Raw genomic sequence first — 27,987 nt, forward strand, 5'->3', positions numbered from 1 at the left:
CACAACACCAGAGAGAGACAACACAACACCAGAGAGACAACACAACACCAGAGAGAGACAACACAACACCAGAGAGAGACAACACAACACCAGAGAGACAACACAACACCAGAGAGAGACAACACAACACTAGAGACAACACAACACCAGAGAGAGACAACACAACACCAGAGAGAGACAACACAACACCAGAGAGACAACACAACACCAGAGAGAGACAACACAACACCAGAGAGACAACACAACACCAGAGAGAGAGACAACACAACACCAGAGAGACAACACAACACCAGAGAGACAACACAACACCAGAGAGACAACACAACACCAGAGAGACAACACAACACCAGAGAGACAACACAACACCAGAGAGAGACAACACAACACCAGAGAGACAACACAACACCAGAGAGACAACACAACACCAGAGAGACAACACAACACCAGAGAGACAACACAACACCAGAGAGAGACAACACAACACCAGAGAGAGACAACACAACACCAGAGAGACAACACAACACCAGAGAGACAACACAACACCAGAGAGAGACAACACAACACCAGAGAGAGACAACACAACACCAGAGAGACACAACACAACACCAGAGAGACAACACAATCAGGCAGAGTAGTGCTCGGAATGCCGCCAAAATAAGTTATATCTACTACCATTGCACACAGTTAATCAAATAAAACGTTGCGGAGAGTACGGAAATACATTACTCAAGTGAATAAAGTAGTGTTGAAAACAAACACATGTGGTATAACACAAAAAAAAACTTAATTTAGGAAGATCTGAGTTTGTGCATGCTTCATTGCCCCGCCCTATACACAAATTGAATTACTACGTAGCCGTAGCGAATAAGTAGCGCTAACAAAATCAAAACATTTACAGTAGGCTAAGTAATTACCAGTAGTTTCTTTCCACCTCTGATTATTAAGAACCCTATCGAGCATTACTAATTACACTAATTACACCACTTAATACGGAATTTATACAAATTAACACGGTGAAACAGTTTTTAAATAGATTTAATGACTTTTGCAATTCTACAAATGTTTCCATCCATGATATTTTTCATCTCTACAATTAAATTGCCACAGCCAAACTACAGCAACATATAGTTGAAGTCATAGACTGTCTCTGACATTACTCCCCAACAATGATACATTATAATGTATGTAATGGGTTTGATTGTAAACATTCCATTATTATTTTCAATGTCACAATGTAGAGTTGAAATTAAATTGCACAAATCACTACAGTAAGTCCCCCAAAATCACCATCCCTGCGAAACACACATGCCGATTTCTCTTGTTTGGTATAGTAGGGCAACTCATTGCAAACACTGATTCCTTTTGAAGATAATCATCCATTTACCAAGTATCTTCTTGTGTAACCATGTTTCCAAGGGATGGTCTCACGTTGCTGGCAGGAGTACAATTCAGTAGGTAATATAATAATTATACTACAGGTCTCTGTGGTGGACAGACTTCCGTTTGAGAAACTTCAGCTCAAGCAGCAGCTTTCTGCTTGTTCTGCTTGGCAAACCATTCGTCACTTTTATCTTCAGCCATAGCCTGAAAACAAATAATAATACAAAAAAGCATAAACAACACAGGCACTGCAAGCCAAAATTCAAAATCCAAAATCCAAGCCATGTTGCTAAGCCTGGGTATTGAAATTCAATGCTTTTATGGTATCAATCAAATGCTTGAATACTATCGAGGGGCGACAGTGGCTCAGGAGGTAGAGCAGTCGTCTGGTAATCCGGAGGTTCCCGGTTTGATTCCCGCTCCTCCCAGGCAGCATGTTGAAGTGTCCTTGAGCAAGACATTTAACCCCTAATTGGATGAGCAGGTTGGCACCTTGCATGGTTGCCACCGCCGTCCGTGTGTGAATGTGTGAGTGAATGGGTAAAATGTGAGGAACAAATTGTAAAGCGCTTTGGATAAAATAGTTATATAAATGCAGCCATTTACCATTTATGTTGTTTGTTCCAAGATATAAGGCTGGTGAGGTAAGGTTTGTTCTGTTCAACCAATCCAAAATGTAACAAAGCCTCTGATTGGTTCATACAGCACACGCAACTCACATAACTCAGCAAATGTATAGAAAAAAGTATCGTTTTGGCATCTGTATTGAATTCCAGGTATCTGTATCTGGCACCAGGATTGAAACAATCAAAACGATACCCAGCCCTACATGCGTATGGAATATAGACAGAAATACTGAACTAGGCCTATATGCTCTACTAACCTTAACAAGCAACGCATCTCCATTGGGATCCACCATGGAGAGTTGCCCGAAAGCCTCATCTCCCACAAAGCAGATCTCATGGCCATCCTAAAATCGAACGTTACACAGTTAGAAGTTTACAGAGAATCTATATGTATATATATTATAGTATATATATATTTATTTATATTTAATTCATATTCAGGAAACATATAGTATGGTACACTACATGTCAAACCACACCCACTTTTCTTGATACTCCAATCACAACTGTCGCTTCCCTCTGACAAACTAGGGCGGGTTTTGCGATAGGTCAATTGACTTACCGGGTCGGCCAATATGACCACCTCCACTGTAGCCTTTCCAGGAGTGTCCAGACTCACTAATGGAGTGATGATTCTCTGATTTTCCTTTTTAATCAAGGACTCCAGGTCAGGCAACTAAGGAATGCAATAAAATATTACATATTGTACTAACCAAGTGTATTACAAACTAAACTAACTTAATTCTCTATATACATTTACCTGTTCTCGTGGGCATGCAAATGCTATCCGGCCAAAGGCTGTTCCATGATCGACTACACCACCAATATCGTGAAGCTCCAGCTTACACTGCATGAGAAACACACACACACGCGCGCACACACACACACAATGTACAGTAAGTTACAACACTGAACTGTCTCATTGTCAAATTTCTAACCCAACATATTCTACAAACAGGAAACACATTATAACTATATTATAAAGATATTATAACTTTAATGGTTTCTTTTGACTCACCTGTGTGTCTGTGAATCCCATCAGCACAGTCTTCTTCTCCTCGTTCTTCTCCATCACCTTCATCCCCAAGAGGGAAGACCAGTAGTGTGTTGATCTCTTGAGGTCCGACACGGCCAGGCACACCTTCTGCACAGGATCTGGACAAAAGACATGATGAACACGTCATAAGGTATTGGAAACATATACTAATATATGTCACATATGTCTTGCACCGATTGTCACTTATATGCCAGTATATGTCACAACTAGGGATGCTCGATATTGGCTTTTTTACAGATACCGATATACCGATATTGTCCAACTCTTAATTTCCGATACCGATATCACATTTTAATGCCGTTATCGGCCGATAATATCGGACATCCCTAGTCACAACAATGCCAAACATTTTAGAGTTAGTATAATTTCCTGGAAAACAATTTAAAAAATGTTGAGTCATCCTGCACATGGGGGCGTATACTAATTTTGCATCCAATGAAATGCTTTCTAGAATGACATTTACAGCTCATTGTAACTATGCCAGCACTCTGCCTCTTTCACAAAATTGGACAAATGTTCAAGGTTAGCTTGCTAGCTAGCGTTACTAATGCTACTTGCTAGCTAATGGATCCACGGTAATGCTGCACATTTAGCACTATTGGTTAGTGCCAATGCCAATCAATATCCATGACAAGTCCTCCCCTAGCTTCCTGTTTTTACAGGAAATGCATACATATGTGGAAGCAATAGCATTCTGCTAGCCGTTTCATGGGGTCTTTAACAAGTCATTCACATCCAAAAATGTTTGCTAGTTACTTACAGGACAGAAGGGGAGTGCATAATAAAGAGACCAGAGTCTGCACCATTTGTCAGAATGCTCCAGTTAAAACAGTTAGTAATGACATTGACATTCCCACAGAAAACATCAAATGGCATGAATAAATGAATGAATAAATGAATGAACTGTACACTGCATATATTTTTGTACCTACTGCTTACTATGAAATTATCTATTTTTGGCAACACATTGTTTTACATCATTGAATTAAATAATTGGAAAAACACAAAGGCAACCCTAGGATAACCAGTATCAATAATAATAAAAATACTACATTATGGGATAATGAATACTTTAACTATTCAAAACAAGTTAATCAAATGGAAAAATTGGGCGAACAGTGAGATAGGTTAAGGACTTGATGGATAACAATATATTAATACAAATTGATGAGATACAAATTAAGTATAACCTATACAGAATATTTTGAAAACATACAAATCAGTCAATATATGAATACATCGTTTGAGCTCAATAATTTGTATGTTAATAGTACAATGGATAATATTATCTTTATTGTAGAAACTAGCTCAAAACTCACTAAAATAATGTATAAAGAATTACAAAAATCAAACAATACAGATGATATATTAAATAGGATAATCAATAGTGGAAACAAGACCTATAGGTAGAGACTCACTAAGAAATTGGTTCGAGTCTTGGATCATTTCACTAGATATAACAACCAATTAAAATGTACCTATTATTCAGTATACATTAATGACAATGTTTTACTGTACAATAAATACAATTAAGAAATTCAACAAAAACACATAAATGGTTACAGTATTTAGTTACAGTATCCATCATGATGATGATACCATAACTAAATACCATATGGGATGACAATAATACTTTCATCATCACTTGTCATGAAGAATGTCATGACAGTAAACAATCTTGAATCTTGAATCCTGATTCTCATACTGCATTACTGGAAGAATTCAAGACCTTCTTCTATATTTCATTGGACAACATACATGTTAAAATGGAGCAACATGTGGCTGTTGAAAGATGGAAAACAATTCAGCAAAATATGGAATTAAATACTACATACTCTGCAAACTTGAAATTAACTGGTTCTAGTTTCCTCTTTTGAAAAGCAGGGTGGGACTGGTTTACGGGGACGACTGCCATCTGGTGGTGGACGTTTGCAGGTGCTGATGGCTGATCTTTCTTGGTGCTGCTCACAGGGTCACCGCACATTTGTAGCGGGGAGGACTGCACTGTGGCCTGTGGGGGTGCCGTGGTTGGCCGATGGCAGGCCAAGTTGATGGTGGCTTGGTGGACTAGCTTTTTGTGTTTGGCTGGCATTAAAGGGGCACTTCATCAAAAAAAAACAATTCCGATTTATTTCGCACATAATCTCACACACATCCAAAAACTCTCAACAGTTTTGCACACATTCATTTAGTTTCACAGTTATTGAGAGTAAATTAGTTTGAATAGGGACACGTTTGGATGTTTATCAGGGGCATTGAATCCTTGTGCTGTGTTAATTACACCATGTAATGATGTGCCCCTTTGAATATTAACAATTTCTTGCTATATATATAACTATATCGGGGGGGGCCGGGCTGGGGGTCCTCCGGGATGGGGCCTGCGGTTGCCGGGCCTGGGGGTGGAGGGGATTCAGTAAGCAATTTTATAGTATATTTTTATTTTATTTTATTTTATTATACTTTTATTTGGTGACAACCTTATTGTCTAATCAGTGTTGTGTTATTTTATGTTATTGAATGTCTTTTATGTATTATTGTTATTATTGTGTTGTGAGTTGTGTTGTTTCATGTCTGAAAATTGAAAATAAAAAAAACTTGGTCACAAAAAAATATATATAACTATATATTAAACTCTGTAATTTAAATATTGAATATTTCCTGTAGGCATCTTATGTTCCTCTGCTTTCAGTACTGACTGAGGGAGATGGCCAACCAATGGGTTTCCATTGTATTGCAATGTGTGTGTACTGTGTGTGTGTGTGTGGGTGGATATAGGTTGTTTTGTTTTGATGTTATGTCCTTATCCTTGTATGTCTTATTTCTTTCTTTGGTTTTGCTTTGATAATAATAATAATAAAAAACAATCAAAAGAATTATAAACACATTTATATATAGAGAGACACGCCCCACCTACCCAACCTCCTCCAATTTACAGTTTCTATGTCAAATGTATATACTCTCTTTCCTGGACTCTTTTTGTATCACAAACAGTACTGTATTTGCAAATCTGGTATGTCATAAATGTATAGATGTAGCAGTACTGTCTATCTGTATGTCATATATGATGAATTGAAAATGGGGGACCCTGATGTAAACAAGACGAAAGTCTTTCTCTGGTCTGCATCCCCTTAACAATTGTGTGTATTGAGCTGTACTGTATTGTACCCATTCTGCAATCTGTTAATAAAGTTTTCAATCAATCAATCAAGACACACCTATAGTAGATCTGTTGTTGTTGTTGTTGTTGTTGTTGTTGTTGTTCAGAATCTCCATCAAACAAGACAAAAGTCTTTCTCTGGTCTGCATCCCCTGCATCCCCCCCCCCCCCTTTGTGTGTATTGAGGCGTACTGTATTGTAACCCATTCTGCAATCTGTTAACTAAAGTTTTCATTCATTCATTCATAAAGTGACAGCAGTCTGAACTCACCGTGAGGTGGCTGCTCTTTGTCCACCAGGTAGAAGCGATACCCTCCTGGAGCCTCAGCCAGATAGAGAGCTTCTCCCACCGCAGTGAGGGGCCAACCCAGGCGCTTAGCGTTGCTCACAGCTTGGCTTGATTGCAGAGTGAGCCCCTTAAAATGAGGACATGGTGGTTGGTGGTAAGTCATGTTTCTTGTGGGTTCTTTTATTTAGAGAACTACATATTCAACATTGGTGTCCTTTTTAAGACTATACTTACTGCAATTCGAAACTGGCCCCTGTAAATGTCCTAACCCAACCCCCTCCAATGTACAGTAAATGACCTCACCTAACCCAAGAATACACGAGACCCTCCTCTTGGAACCAAGTATGGTTTCGTCGATATTCCAATGTACAGTTTTGCTTGTAGCCTACAGTTGTACAGTTTCCCCCCACCCCACCCAACTCCAATGTACAGTCCCCCCCCCCCACCCACCCACCCAACCTCCTCCAATGTACAGTTTCTACGTCAAATTCTCTTTTTTAGACTCTTTTTGTATCACAAACAGTACTGTATTTGTAAATCTGGTATGTCATAAATGTATAGATGTAGCAGTACTGTCTATCTGTGTATGTCATAAATGTTATGATGAATTGAAAATGGGGGACCCTGATGTAAACAAGACGAAAGTCTTTCTCTGGTCTGCATCCCCTTAACAATTGTGTGTATTGAACTGTACTGTACCCATTCTGCAATCTGTTAATAAAGTTTTCAATCAATCATACTCACCATGAAATCATTCCCAAGACGATACTCTCCCACTCCATAATTGTATGTCAGTTCAGCCACAAAGTGCTCATCCTCTGCACCAAAGCCTACCATGGTCTTACTCCACTTTCCATCATAAGGACTGTTTGGACACAGTAAGAGGTCAGCGTGAGAATCAGAGTATATGAATGATATGCTTTTATTATGGGCAAAGTCCAATTCAAGGTTACATAGACAGAGCATACCCATTACACGTCGCTTTGCAGCCTTCTTCAAATTCCTCGTGACGTAAAATCTGAAAATAATCAACATAAAGTATACAACAGCAGCTTCTTCAGTTCGTTGCAACAAGAAACAGAGTCCTTCATTCATAATAATAACAACAATCTGTCTAAGTGCAACATTGTAGCTGCTACACAGAGCATTTGATTACCTGCAGCATCAATTAAATAATAGATAGTTCATGATCATCCAAACCTGAACACGTGATGAAGTTGGTTTACCTTCATGCCAAGTACATCTCTGTAAAAAGTGGCTGTCTTAGTTCTATCCCCAACTTTAAAGACGAAGTGTAATGCTCGCCGTGAAGCCATGACAGCTGTAAGAAAGAAAGGCTAGTGTTGATATCCGACCGGCGCCTACAGTGCACGATTGAGCATCCTTGAATATCGAACATTCTGCAGTCGATTGTAGTCACTTTGAGCCAGACACTAGTTGAAAGAATGAAAACTTTATTAACAGATTTCAGAATGGCTATAATACAGTAGTACAGCATAAGGTGATGCAGACCAGAGTTTGATTGATTGATTGAAAACTTTATTAACAGATTGCAGAATGGGTACAATACAGTACAGCTCAATACACACAATTGTTAAGGGGATGCAGACCAGAGAAAGACTTTCGTCTTGTTTACATCAGGGTCCCCCATTTTCAATTCATCAGGAATAGAAAGACTTTCGTCTTGTTTACATCAGGGTCCCCCATTTTCAATTCATAGTGTGTTCTATTTTTGCGGACTCAAACATTTTCATCGCATTAAATTATAAAAACGCACACCGTAAAGCACGAGTAAAACATGTACATGTCATTTTTATTTTGTATTATTAACTATTCTTTAAAGAGATTAATTATTTGATACATTAATTAACATAGGCAACGGACAATGGAGACAATGGGCATGCTGCATGAGCAGCTATGACAAACTGTATCATCGTAATTTGAGTAGATTGTTCTTTGAATGATGTAATATAATACAAGTCCAGCAGTGGGCGACAATGCAATTCAGGAACAGGAAGCACAGCAGTAGAAGAAGAAGAAGACGTCAGACAAAGATGGCAGCGTACATAAGACGCATGTTATTATGCGTTGTTTCCCTAGAACGGAATGCACTGCTAAACAGTGGGGGCAGCTACAATGTGGACCCGAGAAGGTATGTGCGTGGACTGAGAAGGAAACCGGTCAGGGTGTTGTTTCCAGACAGAGAGCCAGTTGAAAGGTACCAGCCGCCTCGGACACCAGTGGTGCACTATGTAAAGAGGGAGACGGTCAAGGGTAAGGACACATGGAAGGGGAAGGAGACAGGGAAGGGGAAGGACACATGGGAGGGGAAGGAGACATGGAAAGGGAAGGGGAAGGAGACATGGGAGGGGAAGGACACATGGGAGGGGAAGGACACATGGGAGGGGAAGGACACATGGGAGGGGAAGGACACATGGGAGGGGAAGGACACATGGGAGGGGAAGGAGACTGGGAAAAGAAAGGAGACATGGAAGGGGAAGGAGACATGGAAGGGGAAGGAGACATGGAAGGGGAAGGAGACATGGAAGGGGAAGGGGAAGGGGACGGGGAAGGGGAAGGGGAAGGAGTTGAACATCAGTTTCAAAGCTGATATGCCTGATGATGAAAAGATCTCCACCTCAAGGAGCTCTGTCAAAAATGTTCCGGATCATCAAACCACCACCACAAGGGACCAAGTGGGAGACCTCCACTTCGAAAGGGCTGTTGCCGGAGATCAACGGCTGTCGTAAGTCTTAAATAATAATAAGTGCTCAACAACAATCCTAAGTCGTTATTGTGCCTTTTTACAGGACACCTTTATAAACGTATATTGTCAATATACGTAATATACTATATATTGTTGTCTCTATGCACTTTATTGTTGAAAACAAATTATTGCTTTTAATGCAACAATGAACCATGACTGATGCTCTTAATACTACTACAGTACTACTAATGCACTTTAGACGATTCACTAAGAATGCTCAATGCACTTCGAACTTCTGACGCCACGACTTGAAACAACAGGGACAACGATGGAAATAAGTCTTGGGACTTTTCGTTCTATCCCTGACGAGGCAAAATACAAGTGTTTGATCTGTCAATTTTGTTATATGGTTTTGTCAATGAATCAAATCAAATCTTTCCTCTGAGATCCACCTCTTCTCCCTCCTGCAGGAGGCTGGTGAGCGTTGCCCGCTCCAGGGCATTTCGGGAGCACCAGGGTAAAATCTTGCTGGAGGGGAGACGTCTGATCTGTGACGCCCTCGAGGCGGGAGCCAACCCCCAGATGGTGTTCTTCAGCAAGGTGGAGCGGCTGTGTGAGCTGCCCCTGGACAAGCTGAAGAGGGCCACGCTGGTCAAAGTCAAGTTTGAGGACATCAAGATCTGGTCTGAACTCGTGGCCCCTCAAGGCGTGATAGGTAAGGAGGCGCTCGCACACACGCTGGGATGACATCGGTGACCTTGAGGAGGGGTTGAAAATAGGTGTAACTAGTTGAGGGTGCACTCCAGCTGTCAGTTGGCGACTGGATGCCTTGTCTTGTATTAAATTAGCTGTGCCCACAATGTAAGTGCTCATGACGAGGCACTGAACCTGAAATGGCTCCACATTTGCATTTAGTCATTTAGCTGACTCTTTTATCCAAAGTGACTTAACGGAACGTATGCGTCCACATTTTTATAGGATTCTATCACATTTTCATAACAATAGCACCCTGCGCCGTTTTCATTGAGGTTTCTTACAAATTAACCATGCTCTATGTTGTCCTTTTTATATGCCGATTATCATTAGAATCTTAAATTGTACCATATGTCCCCCTTTAGACAACATATGTAACGCTACCAGCGCACTTCTGTTAAGATAATTAGTTTACCATTCGCGGTCGCTATACCGAGGTCGCAGTAATAGTTTACCACTGTTCAGATCACGTCGAAGAATATAGACACATCCCAGTGACCTGCGACCTGTGCTAACGCTCTTGGGAAATGCAGTGTTGTAGTTTTCAACATTTTCACCTTTTAATTTTAAACCAATGCTGCCATCTACTGACAACAGAAAGTGTTGTCTAATCGTCACCTTGAGAGCCACTTCCGTATACAGCGTCGCCCCAAACCCATTCTAGAGATTCCCACTTTTTACTGGGAGTGGGGCGTGGCCGTATTTGGTCCCAGACAATAAGAGTGGCTGCAATTGGTCACCGTGACGTTACAAGTTCTGTACAACAGGTCAGCAGGAAGGGTACAACTCTTTCAGCTAAGTAACAATGTTCATCAAACAGTGTTGAACCTGGGCGCTACAGTCTTGAGTGTATAGTAGTAAAGACATATCAGCATAGTAGGTGTTAATATAGGCAAGGAAGATTATTTAGTGGCAAAGTGCATGATAGTAAAAGAGGGTTCAGGCCAGGGTTGCCTATTTGCAGGGGACTATGTGTATTGGGGAGGTGTATGCAAAATGCTGATTGCATTGTGTGAATTGGTCAAGTAATCTTCCTTTTTATTGTGTAGTTCTGGAGCAGAAACGCATTGTGCTCTTACTGATGCTCCCTCTTCTCTTGCAGCCATATTTTCTCGCCCCGACCCGTCACGGATGAAATTCCCTCAAGCGGAGCAGTCGGTGCCTTTGTCTCTGGTATGTGATAACATCCGAGACCCAGGCAACCTGGGGACCATCCTGAGATGCGCAGCTGCCGCTGGGTGCCATGATGTCCTGCTCACCAAGGGTAGGCTTAATAATAATAATATGATAAATACAATAACATCACAATAAGCAGAAGCCAAATCAGCATACAAAGAACAAATGCAAATCAAGAGGAAGAATAAAACTGGGGGAATAAAGTAAGCATATAATGTATTAAGTTTGAATTAGATTATGGCAGAAATCATCACGATTATTAAACACGATTACTCATTGATTTGAGTACATCATATGACGACGACTGAAAGTGACTGAAACCTTTCTTCTCTACCAAAGGCTGCCTTTCTGTCATCATCTACAAGTTACCAAAGACGTAATGTTCTAAATAACTGGAGAAACGCGCCGTGGCTCCCTCCTCCCTCACAACACCGGCTGAAACTACCTCTTTGGGTAGGGGCGGAGCGCACCGCTGTGAAGGAAGGGTGCGCTGCAAAATGAGAGCAACACGGCATGCGGCACAATAATCATTTAATCTCGATTATCTCGTTTTCGTGATCGTGGGAAGCCTGAATCTTAATTGAAATTGAAACTCGATTACTACGTTTCGAGGAGAGATTTACCAGATGAGACTGAAATGGCTCGCCTGAGATTTTCCGGCAGCAGGGCATTCCGATGCCGAGGGGCCCCCCGACAATTAATCATTCAGTTGAAAGGTGTTGGCAGCGCTCCACATATCTCTTGAGAAAATGCCTCTTGCTACTCGGTAACTTGTATCTTATTGTTACAGGCTGCGTGGATCCCTGGGAACCCAAAGTATTACGCGCGGCGATGGGAGCCCATTTCCGCCTTCCCATCTTTACCGGCATGGACTGGGAGGACGTCGAAAGGCACCTCCCTAAGCCGGTGACCGTCCACGTCGCAGACTGTGGCTCTGAGATAGCCGGAGTAGCGGACGCTCAAGTGAACGCGTCCGGCGACCCGTCCTCCAAGGCAGGCGACTACGGGTGGGTGAGCGCCAGGCCTAAACACAAGACCGTGCGCTACGAGGAGTACGATACAGACTCCGACACCGACTCCGACGACGAAGGAACAGGACTTTCACTTCCCAGAGTGGACGCCAAGCTGTACCACGAGAGGTGGGCTCAGAGCCCCACCGCCCTTGTGATTGGAGGAGAGACACACGGACTGAGTCTGGAAGCGGTCCAATTGGCCGAGAAAACCGCGGGTCAAAGGCTAATTATTCCCATAGTTCCCAACATGGACAGTTTGAATTCGGCCATGGCGGCCAGCATCCTCTTGTTTGAGGGCAGGAGGCAGCTGTTAAACTTGATGGAGGAATCCAGAGGAAAAGCAAAAACCAAAGTCCAGCAACGGTTGCCGTGATTTTCCTGGAAGTAACCGTGTAATTTTCTGCTTCGGTTCATTTTTTCCACGCGTGTTAGGACACCCTCATTACGTCGGACTAAATTAAACAGGATTGATTCATTTTCCATGTCTGTACCCTGCTCATCCGATACGTCGAGAGCAAATTTAAATCTGTGGTTGTTTTTAAATGACAACATTTCCATCGAATGAAATCTTATGACCTTTCCCGTCTGAATATTTGCCACATAGTGTCGTTCTAAACTCCTGCCAGTGTGGTTTTAAGAACCTTCATAATTGTTATTAAAATGTTTGGGACTTCCTGTTACAAATGGAACCACTGTAAAATACTTGGAAAATGGATGCCTGTTCCTGTGGTATATCTAGCTAACAGGAATCTACACCACTTGCCATGAACTCTGCAGAAACAGTTTATTATGTAGAAGATGCACTTATTGATGTATGTAGATGCACTTATTTATGTAACCACCAGGAGGTGCCAGAAACCACATTTGGCCAACTTTCATATAGGGAAACGCCACCTAAATGAAGAATGCTAATGTTATTTCCATGACCTAGGAAAGTTCAATCAATATTTGTGAGCATGAGCTAACTTCTTGCAAAGCCAGAAACTAGAGAAGGAAGACTCAAACTGTGAAGTCATCATGTATAAAGTCTGGAGCTGCTCCATTGACAATGAATGGGAGATTTTATGGTCCCACAGAATGTTTGTTTTCTTCATTATATCCAAATGAGCTTCACTCTGTTCTGAAACAGAAAACGTACCCATACTCCCCTGGGTGCTCTTGTGACCTTTACCATCTTTCCCAATTCATTGTCTATGGAGCAGCTTCAGACTTTACGTCAAAAATGTGAGTTTTAGTAGCACTCTAGCTCCTGAATATGGGAGAGCGTTGTTTGTGTTCACCATAAATTGAGCGTAGTTCCCCTTTTAATACTGTTTATTGTGGAAAATTCTTGGAAGGGTTTCCATTCCAGTACGAGTTTGTAGTTACTGTGAATGAGTCTAATCTGGAAATCGTCTCAACATAACATAATGTTTGCTTGTTGCTTTTGATGCGTTATTGATGCACTTTAAACAGTCCTACTCATGGAAATTGTAATTCATTGCAATCTTTAAGCATTTACATAATCCAAACCCTGGCCTTATTAAAAGGACCTTCTAACACAGCGAACAGAACAGTGTGCTTGACAGTGATTTATTTCTTTTTAATGGTTGTGATGGCATGACTAGACACAACCCGAAGAGAGTAACACAATATATCAATGAATACATTAATCACTTGAAATTTCAAATGCCATTTTTGCACCCTCCAAAAAGGATCTGGCCTCTTCAATAGATGAGACCTTCAGACAATCCTCATAAATGCCATGCCTGTCGAGATGAGGAACGAGCGCGTGGAGAGAGATGACCTGACGATCGCATCATGACACACGACAGGGTTTTAAAAGGAACACTACAGGAAATCTGCTCATCGTCTTCTCCAGAGTCGGACAAGAAGAATGGATACCAATTTCCTCTCGATGCGTCAAGTAGAAATCTATCCGGCTGCAAACTAGCCTAGCTTAGCACAAATGAATGGAAGCAGATACGGATCAGCTAGCCCAGCTTAAAACTCTGGGATAGGTGTTTTTGGCCTTCCCATTCATTTGTACTAAGCTAGGCTAGCTTGCAGCTGGATAGCTTTCTACTTAACGCCAGCGGTGGCTGATCCATAGATGACGTTAGGACTATTGGCTAGTGTTGGTATTTGTCAACCAGGAAATAACAAATGCTAATAGTTGTCATCGGAAATTGATAATAATCACAAGATACATTCAGACAGTGTTGGATCTAACTAAATGGATTTATATGGACACATTTATGGAAAGTTCAAGCCCGGACCACAAAGCTTCTCGAAGGGTTAGCGTGGCACGTGGCGGCTCTTCCAATTCGTACGTGATGTTCTACCGGCAGCAAAAAAAGCAGTGGCGTCGTTTCAGTAAAAGCCAAGGTATGGCAATTATGGAGGGTCGGGGGGTGAAGGGGGGGTTTCCCCCCCTTGGTGGATTTTCTTTGTCAAATCAGTTGCGCAATAGTCACTTTTGGTGAGTTGTTTCTATACAATTCACTTATATGACATTTAGGTATGACACAGGACTACACAAGCATTTTTAGTATAGAAATGTGTCAACAGACTAAAGCAGGGAACCACTATTTTGCATACAAATTATGCAGAATGTAATATCATAACTGTCTATTATTATTCTTGCAATTGAGCCAATTTTCCTTAGGTACGGTTTTGAGGTGTGTGTTCAACAGAATGTAGTATCAAAACACATTCACAAAAAGTATGAGTTACTGAATGCTGAACTGCACTGTTATAATCACTAAGCCATTGTAAATTTGTAAGACCTTACCTGTGTCCCTGTATCACTTGTCTCTGCTGCCCTTTGATTAAAAAACGTCTGTATGTCCATTTTCCTTTTTTTGTGTGCCATAGTAAAAGTCACCTAGTAAAACTGAGATAATTGACAATATCAAAACATGCTAGGGCTGTACCGAATAGTTCGAAGCTTCGTTCATAATGTTGACATTCAAATTCTAAATCAACATAAAAAAATTGTAATAAAAAAAAATAATAATAATTAATTTGCCAAGGTATGGCGAGTGCCATACCAAAATGACGCCCCTGAAAAAAAGTTAGTCTCAGCCTCAATATATACTGTTCTGTGGTTACTGAAACTGATTGAATATGGCACCGCCCCACCTAGAATAATTTTCACCAGCCACCACTGCTGAACGCACAGAGAGGAAATTGGTATCCATCTTCTTGTCCGACTCTGGAGAAGACTAAGCGCATTTCCCATAATGTTGGCGTGTTCCTTTAAACAGCGTTCAGTCATTGATCTAGAATCATAGATATCTGAGCTCTTTACTGTACGTCCACCTTATGATGATCTTTTTTTTGTTTGTCAAACAGAGGACCAGAGAGACGAGGATGAACACACGTTTAGCACACGTTCACGGTGTATACATGTGAATTACAACCAGGAGGTGTTGCAATCATTTTTATTTCTCAGCACATTTCAGTAAACAAAAGCAACAAGGGTCTCGCTGACAGAACAGAAGGCAAAGAGTCATTTGAATTTCTAGGTCCATTGGGTAACTCTGGTTTCTTCTAGAATTAAGAAATGCTAATAAGTGGGAGGGGGGGGGGGGGGGGGGGGGGTGGAACAGCAAAGAAAACAAAAACAGAAAACTTGAGGCCAAAAAAAAAAAAAAAAAAATCTCCATATATATATATATTACTGTAGGGGACTATAGTCAATGCAAGGCACCACAGGAGAAGGACGACTCCATGAAAACAAAGACATGTCTAAAAAAAGAAAAAAAACACATTAAAAAAGTGAGGCGTTTCTCTTAACAGTCTGACAGACAGAGTGAGGAAATGTGAGAGACGGGAGGCTGGTATGCTAACTGAGCGGGGCTGGTCGAGAGGGAGTTCGGGGGGGGACACACACGATGGGAGGCTCTTTTTTATTTAATTTTTAATTTTTAAAAGTCTCGTTCGTCTACATAAAGAGAGAGAGAGAGAGTTCCACTTCAGACGGGTTCCGGTTTGAGCTTCTCGGCCAGGAAGTCGCTGACGAACTCCTGCACCACCGCCGGCGTGATCTCCTCCACGTCCCGGACGTACTTGGCCCTGGCGGACATGTCCAGTATGGTGAGCAGCGGCGCCGCCTCCGGGAGGTTGGTGTAGTCGCGGAGGGAGTCGCTCATGTCGTCCTGGGGGGGGGGGGGGGGGGGGGGGGGAGAAAGACAGGAATTGTGGGAATTTGAACTCGACAAGTGTATGTAATCGACTGACTAACTATACACATAGAGGCAGACACTTTAGCTCTCTCTCTCCCCGTTTCTGCATCTCTCTCCGTCTATCTCTTTCTGTGTCCCTGTCTGTCTGTATCTCTCTCTCTCTCTCTCTCTCTCTGTATCTTTCCCTTCTGCGTCTCCGTCTGTATCTCTCTCTGTCTCTGCATACTGTATCTCTGTCTATCTTCCTTTCTCTCTTTCTTTCTCCATCTCTCTGTCTCTCGCTCTCTGCTCTGTCTCTCTCTGTCTCTCTGCTCCGTCTCCGTCTCTCTATCATATCATATATCAGTCGTGACTTGCTTCTGGCAAGAAAAAACGGGACGGCAGCACCGTGCTAGATGAACTATGACACATAAAATATGACTTCATGAATTCACCACTTGCAAGGCGCCATCTCATTACTATACAGTTCGGAGAGGAAAAAGACTTGTGTGTGTGAAGTTCTTTCTTCCTCCGCAGCTTGAAGCAGAGAGCGCTAGGCCCCAAGTCAAGCACCCCGCTGTGGGCGAGAGCACCGGGGCGACGGGGGACCAGGGGGGGGTCCGACAACATCCCTCCCTTCAAAAGGGCTGTCACACACACACACACAGGGCTGGGAAACTTCAGAGACATATCACAGTCTATTTAAACAGCACAGGATTACAAGCCTGTGTGTGTGTGTGTAGTAGAGCGAGAGAGAGAGAGAGAGAGAGAGAGAGAGAGAGAGAGAGAGAGAGAGAGAGCAGTTTGTGTATTGGCGTTTAGTGTGAGAATAGGGTAAAGAGTGATGTGTGCTTGGCTGGTGGGGACATCTACTTCACTTCCGCAGTGTCTTCTCCTGACTCATTCTCAACGGATCCAAGTACCCGTCGGTCTGCCTGGGGCTTGAGCTCACCGTTTAACCTTTAACAACATAGGATCTCAACCCCGGTAATCATAAATAACAGACGTAACTCACTCCCAACACACCACAGCAGACGAGCAGGCAGTCGAGTGCACTCTGTTGGAAAGGCCGGTAATTATTCTGAAAAAGTCAAACGGCTCAATCCTTTTTTGTTCGGTTCAGCTCCGGAAAAACGCCTTTAGGAAGTTAGCATTTCCACGGCAACGGAGACGTATTAGTTCCAGTCACACGTCTTCCATAACGACTTAAGAGAGGGGATTCTATGTGTTGATACGTCTGAGGTCGCACATCTCATCTCACCATTGTCACGCAAGACCGGTGTACGCTTTCTAAACATCGTCTGAGACCAGTCTCTCACTCCCTCACGACGCGATGATCCGATTTCCCCTTCGGCTAAGCCTTCAGACTGAGAGAGAGACTTGGACCAGATTGGAGATTGATTTCATATGGAAAAGATTGTTTTTGCAGAACTGCACGAGCTCTCCGCAACAAGGGGCCACAGGGTGGCACTGTAGCAAAGGTTTGGACTGTGATGTCTTCCCTGATCAGATTTCTGGACCCATCTGTGTAATGTCAAAACAAAGCCGAAGGCTCATCCCCATCATAGAGGATTCCTAGTACTGACTCCAACTCCCGAGCCATACCTCCGTGCAGTTAAGTCATCATATGGAAATATGCAGTAGAACTAATGGATCAAACCGCTGAATGCAGCTCTCGGACCACTCACGGAATGGCTTGGCTGCAATGCTACCTAAAAAGGGCAAGCATGCCAACACTTAAGTTTGTGACCTCAACATTGCAAAACGGCTAACAGACGGAACAGCTGAGTTGCACTGTGGGCATTTGATGGGGAGAGCTCCCTTTTCTCTCTAATCTAAACGATTTTCTTATTACGCTGCAAATCACTACACAACATAACTGGCCCCAATCCATCCTCCAGACATCAAATAAAAGCAAACGTGACTGTCACTATTAATTTGGGTATTTTTACCGATGGCGTGTTACTGGATTTTCATGCAAGAGAAACGTATGTTTCCCTTGCTTTCACGAGCTTATATAGATTACGGACCCTTCGTCGGGGCACGCGGAGGAAAGGAACCGCACAAAAAAAAAGAAAAAAAAGAGAGAAATCATATCCGCCAGCGTGGCCTTTCCAGCCTCTCCGATATGAGTAGATATCATCTGTGCGTCAAGTCTTCTCCTCTGAATGAAGTCATGCATCTTCTTTTGTGTGGCTGCTCCGCTCGTGTAAACTGCTTCTCCTAAGAGCCTCGGCGGCTACAGTTGTCCCCGGGGGCCCCCGCCCCTCTCCAGCCCCGCCCTCGGAACAGAGACAAAGCCCCCCCCCCCCCCCCCCCACCCCTCTGCCGTAGCCTGCAGTCCCAGCTGTGATAAGGGCTCCATGTGTGTGTTTACCATGTGGAACCTGCCGTGCGATATCAGCTTCAATTCTACCCCCATTGTAGCGCTGTGGCATTTCACAAGACGACGGGGGCCATCTGATAAGGATATAAGGCCCCGCGGTGATAAGGTAGCATCCTCCTCATTGGTCGAGCTCGAGCACCTGAGGAATTCTCAGTACCGTTGTGAAATTCAAGGATATGAATGCGATTGGCCCGAGCAATAGCCTATCAGTCTTGAATCAGCGATACGATTGGATGAGCAATAGCCTATCAGTCTCGGATCGGCTGGAGGACTCGGAAGAGGCTAAAACAGCATGAAATGACTGCATGACGCAGACTATTGACATTGGCATGAACACAATCTTTTAAATGAGGTGGGATATCACATCCAGCTTAGGTAAGCTCCATGCAACGCTGCGTACAAAGCCGGAGCCTTTGTCACTTGAATTGTGTTTGTTTCCCCCCCCCTGCTTTTGGTACATGGTACATTCCGGTCCGGTGTGCATATGTTGCTATACTGAGATTAATATAAATGAAATCAAATAATTTCCCACCCTTGATTTTGTTTATGTGATGTATGTTTACATCATTATCAAAACAAACAAACAAACGAACACAAAGCATGGTACTTAGTATAGATATTATCAATTCTAGATACACTATCATTAAACCAGTGCTTTATTGCTCAGCCAGACATGATGTCTGCGTGTTTTGGTTTCCAACTTATCCCCCTTTCACTAATGGAAAAACAAACAGACAAAAGATTTAAGACTTTAGAAAAGCCACAATCTGTTGAACATAAATAACTGCATGGAGAGGCCAGACGGTCGGTTTTAAAATGCATGCTCACTCGTGAGTATATGCAACCTTTGCGTCCCAGGGTCAAAGGGATTATTCCGACTCTATGAAATGAACCGGGAAAACGAACACTTTGAGCGGAATCTCTGACAAGAGGCCGGCGACCAAATTAATCCACTTCTCATTTGAATGGATAATACAACTGATGCCAAATGTAGCATGTTATGAGCTGTATTCAAAAAAAGAAAAGAAAAAAGAAAAAAGGGAATAAATCAGTGGATTTATGCCGGTGGGCGTTCTTAGAAAGTGCAACATTTCCAGGGGGTAACGGGATCTCCCTTTCGTTCTCCTCGAGCCACGCTCCCCCAGAGGGCCTGCCCACATACTGCTGCCTCATGGACACAGTAAACCCAGCAGCTGGCTTCACCCAGACCAAGGCCCAGGAGGCTTGGAGACCAGAAGCCTGTAACCCCAGCCTCTGATGGGGCGGTGACGGGGTATCGGAGAGGGGCGGTGACGGGGTATCAGGAGAGTGAAAACGACCAGGGACAGAACGCTGGTGATTTCACAGCAGGTTGACTCGGACCGACGGGGAAGTCATACCTGCGCCGTGTCGAATGACATCCGTCTTCCCACACGCTGGAAGGGAGAACAAAAGCAAGATGGACCACGGTAATGCTTACGCCAGTGTTGTAGTCGAGTCATTAAATCTCGAGTCCGAGTAGAGCCTCGAGTCCCCAGTGTTCGAGTCCAAGCCCGAGTCACCAAAGAAGAGCCAGAGTAGAGTCCCCATTACCTTAGTCCGAGTCCAAGTCATTAAGGTTGAGTCCACTCCACTCTGGCAGTCAAAGAGCTGACACACAAATAAAAAAAAAGGTCGACAATAGCAGGTTTACTGTACTTAGGACAAAGGAACATTTCCATATCCCAACCTTTGTTTGTCTGTCCGCCACACGAGGGACTTCAGTCTGCACGAGACACGGACTTCAGTCTGCACGAGACAGTGACTTCAGTCTGCACGAGACAGTGACTTCAGTCTGCACGAGGCAGGGACTTCAGTCTGCACGAGGCAGTGACTTCAGTCTGCACGAGGCAGGGACTTCAGTCTGCACGAGGCAGTGACTTCAGTCTGCACGAGGTAGTGACTTCAGTCTGCACGAGGCAGTGACTTCAGTCTGCAGCACGAGGCAGTGACTTCAGTCTGCACGAGACAGTGACTTCAGTCTGCACGAGGCAGTGACTTCAGTCTGCACGAGGCAGTGACTTCAGTCTGCAGCACGAGGCAGGGACTTCAGTCTGCACAAGGCAGTGACTTCAGTCTGCAGCACGAGGCAGGGACTTCAGTCTGCACGAGGCAGTGACTTCAGTCTGCAGCACGAGGCAGTGACTTCAGTCTGCACGAGGAGGCAGTGACTTCAGTCTGCACGAGGCAGTGACTTCAGTCTGCACGAGGCAGTGACTTCAGTCTGCAGCACGAGGCAGGGACTTCAGTCTGCACGAGGCAGGGACTTCAGTCTGCAGCACGAGGCAGTGACTTCAGTCTGCACGAGGAGGCAGTGACTTCAGTCTGTACGAGGCAGGGACTTCAGTCTGCACGAGGCAGGGACTTCAGTCTGCACGAGGCAGGGACTTCAGTCTGCAGCACGAGGCAGGGACTTCAGTCTGCAGCACGAGGCAGGGACTTCAGTCTGCACGAGGAGGCAGTGACTTCAGTCTGCAGCACGAGGCAGTGACTTCAGTCTGCAGCACGAGGCAGTGACTTCAGTCAGCACGAGGAGGCAGTGACTTCAGTCTGCAGCACGAGGCAGTGACTTCAGTCTGCACGAGGCAGGGACTTCAGTCTGCAGCACGAGGCAGGGACTTCAGTCTGCAGCACGAGGCAGTGACTTCAGTCTGCAGCACGAGGCAGTGACTTCAGTCTGCAGCACGAGGCAGTGACTTCAGTCTGCAGCACGAGGCAGTGACTTCAGTCTGCAGCACGAGGCAGGGACTTCAGTCTGCAGCACGAGGCAGTGACTTCAGTCTGCACGAGGCAGGGACTTCAGTCTGCACGAGGCAGTGACTTCAGTCTGCACGAGGCAGTGACTTCAGTCTGCAGCACGAGGCAGTGACTTCAGTCTGCACGAGGCAGGGACTTCAGTCTGCAGCACGAGGCAGTGACTTCAGTCTGCAGCACGAGGCAGTGACTTCAGTCTGCACAAGGCAGGGACTTCAGTCTGCAGCACGAGGCAGTGACTTCAGTCTGTACGAGGCAGGGACTTCAGTCTGCACGAGGCAGGGACTTCAGTCTGCACGAGGCAGGGACTTCAGTCTGCACGAGGCAGGGACTTCAGTCTGCACGAGGCAGTGACTTCAGTCTGCACGAGGCAGGGACTTCAGTCTGCACGAGGCAGGGACTTCAGTCTGTACGAGGCAGGGACTTCAGTCTGCACGAGGCAGGGACTTCAGTCTGCACGAGGCAGTGACTTCAGTCTGCAGCACGAGGCAGAGACTTCAGTCTGCACGAGGCAGGGACTTCAGTCTGCACGAGACAGTGACTTCAGTCTGTATGAGGCAGTGACTTCAGTCTGCACGAGGCAGGGACTTCAGTCTGCACGAGGCAGGGACTTCAGTCTGTATGAGGCAGGGACTTCAGTCTGCACGAGGCAGGGACTTCAGTCTGCACGAGGCAGGGACTTCAGTCTGTATGAGGCAGGGACTTCAGTCTGCACGAGGCAGGGACTTCAGTCTGCACGAGGCAGGGACTTCAGTCTGCACGAGGCAGTGACTTCAGTCTGCACGAGGCAGGGACTTCAGTCTGCACGAGGCAGTGACTTCAGTCTGCACGAGGCAGGGACTTCAGTCTGCACGAGGCAGGGACTTCAGTCTGCACGAGGCAGGGACTTCAGTCTGCACGAGGCAGGGACTTCAGTCTGCAGCACGAGGCAGGGACTTCAGTCTGTACGAGGCAGTGACTTCAGTCTGTACGAGGCAGTGACTTCAGTCTGCACGAGGCAGTGACTTCAGTCTGTACGAGGCAGTGACTTCAGTCTGCACGAGGCAGGGACTTCAGTCTGCACGAGGCAGTGACTTCAGTCTGCACGAGGCAGTGACTTCAGTCTGCACGAGGCAGTGACTTCAGTCTGCACGAGGCAGTAACTTCAGTCTGCACGAGGCAGTGACTTCAGTCTGCACGAGGCAGGGACTTCAGTCTGCACGAGGCAGTGACTTCAGTCTGTGCGAGGCAGTGACTTCAGTCTGCACGAGGAGGCAGTGACTTCAGTCTGCACGAGGCAGTGACTTCAGTCTGCAGCATGAGGCAGTGACTTCAGTCTGTACGAGGCAGTGACTTCAGTCTGTACGAGGCAGTGACTTCAGTCTGCACAAGGCAGTGACTTCAGTCTGCACGAGGCAGGGACTTCAGTCTGTACGAGGCAGTGACTTCAGTCTGTACGAGGCAGTGACTTCAGTCTGCACGAGGCAGGGACTTCAGTCTGCACGAGGCAGGGACTTCAGTCTGCAGCACGAGGCAGTGACTTCAGTCTGCACGAGGCAGTGACTTCAGTCTGCACGAGGCAGTGACTTCAGTCTGCAGCACGAGGCAGTGACTTCAGTCTGCAGCACGAGGCAGTGACTTCAGTCTGCACAAGGAGGCAGTGACTTCAGTCTGCAGCACGAGGCAGTGACTTCAGTCTGCAGCACGAGGCAGTGACATCAGTCTGCACGAGGCAGGGACTTCAGTCTGCACGAGGCAGTGACTTCAGTCTGCATGAGGCAGTGACTTCAGTCTGCAGCAGGCAGTGACTTCAGTCTGCAGCACGAGGCAGTGACTTCAGTCTGCAGCACGAGGCAGGGACTTCAGTCTGCAGCACGAGGCAGTGACTTCAGTCTGCACGAGGCAGTGACTTCAGTCTGCAGCACGAGGCAGTGACTTCAGTCTGCACGAGGCAGTGACTTCAGTCTGTACGAGGCAGTGACTTCAGTCTGCAGCACGAGGCAGTGACTTCAGTCTGTACGAGGCAGGGACTTCAGTCTGCACGAGGAGGCAGGGACTTCAGTCTGCACGAGGAGGCAGTGACTTCAGTCTGCACGAGGCAGTGACTTCAGTCTGCAGCACGAGGCAGTGACATCAGTCTGCACGAGGCAGGGACTTCAGTCTGCACGAGGCAGTGACTTCAGTCTGCATGAGGCAGTGACTTCAGTCTGCAGCAGGCAGTGACTTCAGTCTGCAGCACGAGGCAGTGACTTCAGTCTGCAGCACGAGGCAGGGACTTCAGTCTGCAGCACGAGGCAGTGACTTCAGTCTGCACGAGGCAGTGACTTCAGTCTGCAGCACGAGGCAGTGACTTCAGTCTGCACGAGGCAGTGACTTCAGTCTGCAGCACGAGGCAGTGACTTCAGTCTGCAGCACGAGGCAGTGACTTCAGTCTGCACGAGGCAGTGACTTCAGTCTGCACGAGGCAGTGACTTCAGTCTGCACGAGGCAGTGACTTCAGTCTGCACGAGGCAGTGACTTCAGTCTGCAGCACGAGGCAGTGACTTCAGTCTGCACGAGGCAGGGACTTCAGTCTGCAGCACGAGGCAGTGACTTCAGTCTGCACGAGGCAGGGACTTCAGTCTGCAGCACGAGGCAGTGACTTCAGTCTGCAGCACGAGGCAGTGACTTCAGTCTGCAGCACGAGGCAGTGACTTCAGTCTGTACGAGGCAGTGACTTCAGTCTGTACGAGGAGGCAGTGACTTCAGTCTGCACGAGGAGGCAGTGACTTCAGTCTGCACGAGGCAGTGACTTCAGTCTGCACGAGGAGGCAGTGACTTCAGTCTGCACGAGGAGGCAGTGACTTCAGTCTGCACGAGGAGGCAGTGACTTCAGTCTGCACGAGGCAGGGACTTCAGTCTGCACGAGGAGGCAGTGACTTCAGTCTGCACGAGGCAGGGACTTCAGTCTGCACGAGGCAGGGACTTCAGTCTGCACGAGGCAGGGACTTCAGTCTGCACGAGGCAGGGACTTCAGTCTGCACGAGGCAGTGACTTCAGCCTCGGTCTTCACAAGGCAGTGTGACATTTCAAGGCCACCATCGGTGTGTAGTAGCCGTGCAGCAGAGACACGCACAGGGTCAGACAGAGAGCACACGTGCACGGTCGTGCACATGCAACCCAAGCCCGGTCCATCTGTGTGACACAGGACACCGGGACTGTCCTCTCGGAGGAGCACCCCACCACAGAGAATGGGGGAGACGGGGAGCTGGAGGTGCATGTGGCGGGGGGGTAGCGGGAGGAGGAGTGGGGGAGGGGGGGGAGCTAATCTGGTAATTATGGTGGCTGTTGCTGCTAACTCCACCGGCTCTGGAAAGGTCAAGAGGGAAAAGAAAAAGAAAAACACAAGATAACAAGAGTTGATGAGAAGCCCATGTTCCCTGCTCCCACACGGGGCAGACAGGAGGGAGGGAGGGAGGGGGGTAAGAGAGGGAGATGGAGGACGGCTGACTCGCGAGGCAGCGGTGCACAGCTGTCTGGCAACCCTGCGGGTCTCGCCCCCCGATCAGACGGGCGCCCGGCTGAAGTCACGGATGGGGTCCGCGGAACGTGTCGGGCGCCTCACTTGAAAGCTTAAAAGAGGATCGGAGAGAGGGCGCGTGGGGGGGGCCTCTAACATTATAATAGTAATCATTTCCATGGCTGTGAGTGCAGGCACGTCCCACCGAGAGCCACGCGATATGCGATAACCGAAGCAGATGGCTCGTCACACCTGAACCGCAGACTAACGCCCGCACTGAGCCGTGTCACGTGGGAATGCAACTCAACTGAGAAGCCGAACGCTAACCGTCACGGTGACCAAATGCGTCCACATTTTTATAGGATACTATCACATTTTCATAACAATAGCGAATATAACTTACCCTGCGCCGTTTTCATTGAGGTTTCTTACAAATTAACGATGTTTTATTTGTCCTTTATATGCGGATAACATTCAAATCTTAAATTGTACCATTATGTTCCCATTTAGACAATAAACATAATGCTAATGATGCACTTTTGTTAAGATAATTGGGTGACCATTCTCTATCACTGTTACTCAGGTCCCATTAATAGTTTAACGCTGTTCAGATCGCGTCAAAGAATAGACGCGTCCCAGTGACCTGTGACCTGTGCTAAAGGTCTTGGGAATTGTATTAATTTAGTAGTTTTCACATTTTCACCTTTTTAATTTTAAACCAATGCTGCCATCTACTGACAACAGAAAGTGTTGTGTACGTTATAGTATAACGTCAACCTGAGAGCCTACCCGCACTTCCGTAAACACCGTCGCCCAAAACATATTCTAGAGATTCCCACTTTTTACGGGGTACATAGGTTCATATCTAATAGTCTTTAGATGAAATATAGATGAATACTTTAAAATATGATATATATATTCTAAAATAAGTATAATTATTTCACTTCATCTACCTGTCGACATGAAATTCCCAAACGCCGACGGTAAAAAAAAAGCCTGGGTGTCGCGCAAAATGGGGCGTGACCGAATTTGGTCCCAGACAATAAGAGTGACTGAGATTGGTCTACGTTCTACGTTAAGTGAGTTTTTGAAACTGTACGTCGTGTTCTGCGTCTCCCCCGTCCGGAGTGGACTGTGCCTCTCACCTCTCCGGCTACGAAGAACAGCAGAGGCGTCTCCTCCTCCTTAGCCTTGTACTTGACCATGAGCTTCTCGGCGATGGGCTGAATCAACTCCTTGGCCGGCTCCAGCTCGCCCTCTTCCTCTGCGTCTGGAGGGAAACCACAGAGGGGAAAGGAGGAGGCGTTAAACTACAAAGGGAACAGAAGGAAGAGGAAGAGAGAGAGAGAAAACAAGAGAGGGGAGAGATAGAGAGAAAGAAAAAGATAGAGAGAAAGAAAAAGAGGGAGAGAGAAAGATAGAAAGAATGAATGAGAGATAGAAAGAGCGAGAGAAAGAAAGAGAGAGAAAGAAAGCGATAGAATGAGGGAGAAAAAAGAGAGAGAGAAAGATAGAAAGAATGAATGAGAGATAGAAAGAGCGAGAGAAAGAAAGAGAAAGAGAAAGAAAGCGATAGAATGAGGGAGAAAAAAGAGAGAGAGAAAGAAAAAGGAAGAGAGAAAGATAGAAAGAATGAATGAGAGATGGAAAGAGCGAGAGATGGAAAGAGAAAGAGAAAGAAAGCGATAGAATAAGAGAGAAAAAAGGGAGAGATAGAAAGAGAGGGAAAGATAGAGAGAGAGATAAGGAGATAGAGAAAGAAAGAGAGAGAGAGAGAAAGAAAGAGAGAGGGGGAGGCAGTTTGGAGAAAAACTAATGGATGAGAGAAAGTGAGTAGAGGATGAGAGGTGAAGGGCGAGAGGTGAAGGGAGGGCGAGCGGACAGCGGAGCAGATGAAAGGACCCGAACAGATGGTCTCCGCCCTGCCCTCCCCCCTGCCTCCCTGCCCCCCTGCCCCGCTGTCCGAACTGGTCTCAGGGGGACAGGCCGGGGTGGCCGGGAATTATGAGGTCATCAGCGTGCATCCTGTCACTTCAGCTGGACTTTATATTGTTATCGTCTCCTGCTCGACGGCTCCCTCGTTAAACCTCGGGTCACTCGGCACAGCGTGGCGTCTCGCTCTCCGTCTCCGACTACCCACGTCTTGCACAGACCCTCCTTCCACTCCTCATATTACTTGCATAATTCATGTCAAAACGGCTTGCGATGCTGCTCATAAAATACATCTGTGCACGATTTCTGGTAACACTGCCTATAAAAATGCTTTATAAATTGTACTCGCGACACATTACGAAGTGATCAAAATGCATTCTAACTTCTAAGTATTGTTACAATCATGCATAGACTGCTGTTGTGTCTTTATAACGATACTAATAACATGTTGTAAAGATTTTTCATAGTGACATAATATCACATATTATATACACGCAGGGCGGAGACCATCTGTTCGGGTCCTTTAATCTGCTCTGCTGTCCGCTCGCCCTCCCTTCACCTCTCATCCTCTACTCACTTTCTCTCATCCATTAGTTTTTCTCTCCAAACTGCCCCCCCCTCTCTTTCTTTCTCCCTTTCTTTCCCTCCTTTCTCTCGCTCTCCCCTTTCTCTCTCTCTCTATCTCTCTCCATCCCTTTCTATTAGGGATGTCCCGATCCGATCACGTGATCGGGGGCCGATCACATGATTTTCAGAAGAGCGGGGGGGGGGGGGGGGGAATCGGGAGTAAAAAAAAACTTCTTAAACTCATACTGAGGCCTTCGTTTTGGTTTAAAATTCTCGAGGGGCTATTGAGGCAACAGAGGGGTTTGTCTCGCTTCGCCAGTTTCTGACAAAAATGGGTCAAATTGGTTACTAATGTGAAAGATCGGATCGGGAAAGATCGGTATCGGCAGATACTCAAAATCACATGATCGGGATCGGATCGGGAGCAAAGAAAAATGCAATCGGGACATCCCTACTTTCTATCTCTCCCCCTTATCTCTCTTTCACACACATTTAAATGCATTATGACTGTTATCATGCGTTAGGAGCACGATCATAATGCGTTCT

The 27,987-nt window shown here is 45.6% G+C and overlaps 3 protein-coding genes across 3 annotated transcripts in view; 1 reads left to right on the forward strand and 2 right to left on the reverse strand.

Annotated features, from left to right (window-relative positions):
- Positions 1-1,029: 1,029 nt before the first annotated feature.
- On the reverse strand, positions 1,030-7,864 carry glod4 (glyoxalase domain containing 4). Its single transcript, XM_084316862.1, has 9 exons — positions 7,736-7,864; positions 7,478-7,527; positions 7,254-7,374; positions 6,492-6,636; positions 3,025-3,161; positions 2,767-2,853; positions 2,569-2,682; positions 2,264-2,350; positions 1,030-1,584 (listed from the first exon to the last, which is right to left on the reverse strand). The coding sequence occupies exons 1-9, from the start codon at positions 7,823-7,825 to the stop codon at positions 1,519-1,521; spliced, it is 897 nt and encodes a 298-aa protein (XP_084172988.1). The 5' UTR covers positions 7,826-7,864; the 3' UTR covers positions 1,030-1,518.
- A 1,242-nt stretch (positions 7,865-9,106) lies between these two features.
- mrm3a (mitochondrial rRNA methyltransferase 3a) lies at positions 9,107-14,019 on the forward strand. Its single transcript, XM_084320952.1, has 4 exons — positions 9,107-9,255; positions 9,687-9,931; positions 11,072-11,233; positions 11,936-14,019. Exons 1-4 carry the CDS (start codon positions 9,122-9,124, stop codon positions 12,529-12,531), a joined length of 1,137 nt encoding a protein of 378 aa, XP_084177078.1. The 5' UTR covers positions 9,107-9,121; the 3' UTR covers positions 12,532-14,019.
- Positions 14,020-15,547: 1,528 nt separating this feature from the next.
- The window catches only part of nxn (nucleoredoxin), a 92,927-nt gene continuing 80,487 nt past the window's right edge, over positions 15,548-27,987 (reverse strand). The window contains exons 6-7 of the mRNA XM_084318578.1: positions 26,088-26,212; positions 15,548-16,300 (exon numbers count right to left, since the gene is read on the reverse strand). Coding sequence (XP_084174704.1) covers positions 16,118-16,300; positions 26,088-26,212 — 308 coding nt within the window. The 3' untranslated portion in view covers positions 15,548-16,117. The remainder of the gene's footprint in view (positions 16,301-26,087; positions 26,213-27,987) is intronic.

This window comes from Notolepis coatsorum, assembly GCF_963971535.1.
Source record: "Notolepis coatsorum genome assembly, chromosome: 1".
In the NCBI taxonomy this organism is placed as follows: domain Eukaryota; kingdom Metazoa; phylum Chordata; class Actinopteri; order Aulopiformes; family Paralepididae; genus Notolepis; species Notolepis coatsorum.

Bases quoted from the DNA above. Each gene is read 5' to 3' on its own strand.
- glod4 (XM_084316862.1), bottom strand. From the start codon at position 7,825: ATGGCTTCACGGCGAGCATTACACTTCGTCTTTAAAGTTGGGGATAGA. The intron at 7,375-7,477 runs GTATGCTCTGTC...GTGTCCAAACAG, and splicing joins TGCAAAGCGACGTGTAATGG to TCCTTATGATGGAAAGTGGA. The intron at 2,854-3,024 runs GTGAGTCAAAAG...TTTCTCATGCAG, and splicing joins TGGGATTCACAGACACACAG to TGTAAGCTGGAGCTTCACGA.
- mrm3a (XM_084320952.1), top strand. From the start codon at position 9,122: ATGCCTGATGATGAAAAGATCTCCACCTCAAGGAGCTCTGTCAAAAAT. The intron at 9,256-9,686 runs GTAAGTCTTAAA...TCCCTCCTGCAG, and splicing joins GCCGGAGATCAACGGCTGTC to GAGGCTGGTGAGCGTTGCCC. The intron at 9,932-11,071 runs GTAAGGAGGCGC...CTTCTCTTGCAG, and splicing joins GGCCCCTCAAGGCGTGATAG to CCATATTTTCTCGCCCCGAC.